The following is a 5394-nucleotide window of genomic DNA, read 5'->3' as shown; positions in this document are numbered from 1 at the left end:
GATCCTGTTAAGTTCATTGATAGCTCGAGCGATGGGAGCATTTCGAGCATAATCAGTTCTAAGAATTTGTTCATAGAAGGGTACAACAATACGCAGAGACCTCCGCGGGATGTTAAAATTAATCCGAGCGAGAAGAGATGTACAATCAATGTCACCACTAATAATATTGAAAAAGAAAGATAATGAAAGAATTACTCGCCTTGTCTCCAGCGTTTTCAAATTTATTAGAAGTAACCGCGAATTATAAGTAGGCATCGGCTCAGAGAAGTTCAATAAGCGTAGCGCAAACCTAAGAAATATTTTTTGGACCCTTTCAATTCTATTTACTGCGGAAATATGGTATGGTCTCCATATTATAGCACCATATTCCAAGTTTGACCGAACAAAGGCTGTATAAAGTAATTTAAGAGTATAAGGATCCGAAAATTTCGCACAATTACGCCTAATAAAGCCCAAAAGTGAGTACGCTTTAGCGATAATAAAGCTTATGTGGCTATTAAAAGAAAAGTTCGAGGTAAAGAAAATACCAAGATCCTTAGTTTCTTCTAAAGAATCTAAAACAGAGTCATCAATCATATAGGTGGAAGGCAAAACATTCTGTACCTTCGCGTACGTTATTTTGAAGCACTTTTTTATATTTAAGGAGAGGTGAGAGTTTAAGCACCAGACCTGCAGATTATCAATATCTGCCTGAACTTTATTAATGTCATCACGATTTTGAATATTAGAATATATTTTTAGATCGTCAGCATATAATAGGTATTTAGCGAAAGAGAAGCAACTGCTTATGTCATTTATGAATAACACAAAGAGCAGTGGACCTAAAATGCTTCCTTGAGGAACGCCTGAACACGCTATAAAAGGTCGTGAGTTGGTGTTATCAACAGTGATCACACATTGCCTATTAGATAGATAAGATTTTATCCACTTTAAAAAAACAGAAATCCCAGGTGTTCAAGCTTACTAATTAGCACCACGTGTGATACTTTATCGAAAGCCTTGGAAAAGTCAGTGTATACGCGCAATCAACTTGAATACCAAGTTGGAAAGACTCGAAGCAGTATTCACTAAATTCAGTCAAATTAGTAATTGTAGACCGATTTGGAATAAAGCCATGCTGAAATGGTGTTATTAGACTTTTGGTTGCAAAATATATTTTCTCTTTTACAATAACCTCAAAAAGCTTCGAGATGGTGGACAGCTTTGAAATCGGACGATAGTTACAAACATTATTCTTATTTCCACTTTTGAAAGTAGGAGTAATGCACGTAATTTTCCAATCTTCCACAAAATAGCCTAAAGCCAGAGACATATTAAAAATAATTGTAAGTGGTAAAATTAACGCGGGCGCAATTTTGAACAAAAAAACCGAAATACCATCAATATCAGTTTTTTCTGAAGGCTTAAGACCCATTATTCCGTTTAAAACATCCTCAGATGAAAGTCTGAGAGATCCAAAATTTACGGAAGAAACATTGTCTCCAGAACCAGCCACAAATTCGGAGTTACTATCATCCAATATAAAATTAGAGCTAAAAAACTTCGCGAATAAATTTGCTGAATCAGTTAAGTTACTAGCAGATTCGTTCTCCAAGAATATAGCAGATGGAATACTGGAGATAGATTTTTTTGATTTGATGAAACTCCAGAATGATTTGGGGCTGGCATTTATACCTGACTCAACATTAAGTATATAATTTCTATAAAGAAATTTATCCAAACAGTTAAATTCCTTCATGTATTTCTGGTATGATGCATAAAATATAAAGTTACCAGTAGCCTTGTACCTTTTAAAGAATTTGTTCCTCAGATTCTTCAACTTCTTCAGGCGACGATTGTACCATGGAAGTTTATATGTTTTTTTCCTGACAATGGGAACCCATTTTAGACACACTTCAGATAATATGTCTTTAAAGATACAAAAACTAGCTGAGACATCAGAGGTAGAAAATAAATCCTCCCAATTAAGCTCAGATAAACATAAGTTTAATTCAGAAAAATTACCGGCTTTAAAATTGAAACGTACATCTTCAACAGAGGCATTTGATGCAAACTTATAAAACTCAAAATTAATAGTCAGAGGAACGTGGTGCAAGTTAGATGGCGATAAAGGAAAATGACATTCTTCAATTGAGGTGTTTATATTGTCACTGACGAAAACAAGATCAAGAATTCTGCCAAGCCTGTTTACATATTTATTAATTTGCACTAAGTTAACGCTCAAAATATTGTCTACAAGATAAGACTCATGCGACTTACTAATATTTATGGGCATAAGGCCAGAGTTTGATATAGGAGACCAGCCTACATTAGATAAGTTAAAGCCAGCTAATACAGAAACATGATTATCAGCTACCATACTTAGAATTAAAGAGGTCACATTATCAGTGAGTGCACTATAAATGTAATCCGCGCTATTGGGTGGAATGTATGAAGCAATAACAAACAGCGAGCTTGGCGAAGAAGCTCCCTTAATGCTAACACATAGCTGGTCCATAAGCGAATCATAATTATCAAGCGCAACCAAGTGAGAATGAAATTTTCTTTGAACAGCAATGAGAACGCCCCCACCTCTATCGCAGCCGGTTTTCAGGGAGTCTCTATCTTTGCGGTAAACGTTATACAAATTGGAGTCAAAATACTCACTATCAAAGAAATTAATTGTAAGCCAGGTTTCAACAAACACAATGACATCAAAATCCAAACGAGAACTAAAAAGCCGTACTGCCTCCCCTTTAGTTCGAATGCCAGAGACATTCTGGAAATATACCTTAAGGTCATATATATTATTATTAGCCGCGCCGGCTTCTGCACATCTTGTTGTTGTACTGGCTTCTACACATTTTGTTGTTGGGTTCGACCTCTTCGTTTGCGACCTCCCCGTTTGCGAAAAAAATTAAATGGTTTCACTCTTACATTTATAGGCCAAATTTTCGCATCAAGAATACTATTAAACTCGGCAGATAGAACACCCAACCTGAAGTTAACGTGGGTACGATTTTCTGCTGGGTCATCTTTTTTAACTAAAGCATAGCAAGAGAGAGCCTTTTTATCAATGTTCACATGCTTACACACATAATTCTTAATATCATCAGCAGTGACTTTAGGATCAAATGACGACAAGTGCGCCCACATCATACGATCAGCAATGCACAATTCGGTGCTTGCATTAGAACCCACAACAACTACGTTGTTATTTCGCCTTTTGTTGTTTACTTTTGCCCACGCAGCATTGTCTTCAAATTCCCTTTCATCATTTATTTGTTGTTGAGCAAGCACAGCATTACCAGTACCCAAAACTGACAGGTTATCGGCAGAAGAAATGTTATCATTTGTAATGGGAGCATTGTTGTTGCTCTCAGCACTATCAGGCATTGAACTAGTACCTGCTTCAACATTAGCATTGTTAGGAGCGCAATCTTTGTTGTTAACAATTTCATTTTTATTACTTCGTTTGTATTTCTTTTTATTTTGCACTGTTCTCCATTCGTTCTCGTTACCAACAACTGCAGGAGGCTTGACAACAATACCCGAAGTAGGCGACGAAGATTGCGAAGTAGCGGCGATTGGAATTTGCGTCGCAGTTGAAATGCTAGCAGCAGCAGCAGCATCATTAGGCTGCGGCGGATTAGCAGCAGTATCAGCTGTTGTTTCAGCAGCATTAGCAACTACGTCGACAGAGCCCATAGCACCTGTTGGGGCGCAAGTAGAAGCTGGCTGCATGGATTTAGCAGTGTTGTTGTTGTATACATCAAAGAAATTTTCAAAACGAGTGAGCAAATGAGATAAAGTTGACAGCGTGGTTGCGGTTGTTAATTCCATACATGTATGTGTATTTCTAAAACTGGGAATGAAAATTTGATTCACATAAAATTTTAATTCCAATAACTTGCATTTTAGATATTTTAGTGAAAACATTTACAATACAGTTTTCAGTAGCTTTTGGCAAATTTGAGCGATTATGTAAAATTACACATGCGTATGTGCCTACATATCATTCTATATAGGTATATTATTTCAACAAAGCTAATAGTAAAATTTTAAATGGAATATGGGTATGACAATTAAAAAAAAAAAAACAATTCATTTTCTGCTACGTCCGGGATTAGAACCAAGAAAAGCGGCAAGGCGCCAAAAAAGTTGCATCACCTATGAAATTTTTATTCTTGCAAAAAGACAAACGCATAAATATGTATGCATTTATAAATGTAAATATGTGCATACATATGTACGGTTGATCAGCTTCGTGCTCCCCTCGCCGGCCTCCATCCAGACAAATTATTAAATTTCTGCGAATTGCCATTTGTTTGTTTTGTCATTTAAAATTTTGCATGAAACATCTTCTCGACGATACATGTAACTTTCATGAAAATTCACTATAAAAATTGTATTTTATTAACCACTGGAACGAAAAAAACTTTGACCGCTTAAATGGGTTAAACGCAAACTTAAATTGACATATTTGCACGCTTACATCCAGACATATGTACATATGGACATCTACAGTGGAGTAGCACTAACTCGGACATCGCATTGCTTGTACTTTGGTGTGTGTGAATCTTTTTATGAGGAGTTGCGTACAGATAAAAAAAATTAAAAATCATCCGTGGATATTTGTAGCTATATATTTATGAACGCTTCGACGTATAGAAATTTTTAATATTAAAAATAAATAAAATAATTTTTTTGTATTTATACAAATGGTGTTCAAGGCACCTCGACCTACTCGTACCAAAATCGGCAACTCGTGGTGGACAAAAATTTTACAAGTTCGGGCCGAAAAATGTGGCTAGGTTGCCACGTTATATTTGTGAACCTCCGATAAAACCACATACTATGTTTGTGATTTTAGAAGTTTTGATTTGTTTTTAAATAACACTGGCTTACAGCAAAAATGTTTTATGGAAGCCACTATCTAATTCCCATGTATAATTCATCGGTGATTCCGAAAATCGAGATATTTTTTGTCTATGGATAACTTTTCGAGATATATGCAATTTACCGTTCCTCAGCCTTAAAAAATAGTGGTTTTACTTAATGACGTATATCTTACGAACCAATAGAATAATCGTAATACGAGATACGGAAAATGAAATTCTCCATAAACTGTACATATATCACTTTTCGATAGCCCTGATAGATTCTGAGAAATTAATTAGTCATTATTCGGGTGTACGTGGCGTATGAGTAACACTCTTTTCTGCTGATATTTCATACAAAAAATCCTTGCGCATTTTCATTTGACCAATCATTAGTTTGTTATTTATGTATCGGTTTTCTTCATTGGTAGCTTAGTTTTTTGCTAAAGGAACAGGCTTTAACACAAGTGGAAATTGTTTACACACAAACTGTTATTTTTTGACTTTTTTCCCTGTTAAAGTTTGATTTTTTTTG

General features: G+C 35.6%; 1 protein-coding gene across 1 annotated transcript; it reads right to left on the bottom strand.

Moving 5' to 3' along the window:
• Nucleotides 1-2408: 2408 nt before the first annotated feature.
• LOC108359630 (uncharacterized) lies at nt 2409-3405 on the bottom strand. The gene is made up of 2 exons (XM_017611564.1): nt 2965-3405; nt 2409-2934 (listed from the first exon to the last, which is right to left on the bottom strand). Exons 1-2 carry the CDS (start codon nt 3373-3375, stop codon nt 2836-2838), a joined length of 510 nt encoding a protein of 169 aa, XP_017467053.1. The 5' UTR covers nt 3376-3405; the 3' UTR covers nt 2409-2835.
• Nucleotides 3406-5394: the final 1989 nt, after the last annotated feature.

This window comes from Rhagoletis zephyria, unplaced genomic scaffold (genome assembly GCF_001687245.7).
Source record: "Rhagoletis zephyria isolate East Lansing unplaced genomic scaffold, Rhagoletis_zephyria_1.1 Rzeph_scaffold_00425, whole genome shotgun sequence".
Classification (NCBI taxonomy): Eukaryota; Metazoa; Arthropoda; class Insecta; order Diptera; family Tephritidae; genus Rhagoletis; species Rhagoletis zephyria.
The sequence above is the reverse complement of the archived record's forward strand: the minus strand, read 5'-3'. Positions and strand labels throughout refer to the sequence as shown.

Coding starts and splice junctions, on each gene's coding strand:
- LOC108359630 (XM_017611564.1), bottom strand. CDS start 3,375: ATGCCTGATAGTGCTGAGAGCAACAACAATGCTCCCATTACAAATGAT. Junction 2,935..2,964: donor ACTTCAGGTTGGGTGTTCTA/TCTGCCGAGTTT, acceptor ATTCTTGATGCG/AAAATTTGGCCTATAAATGT.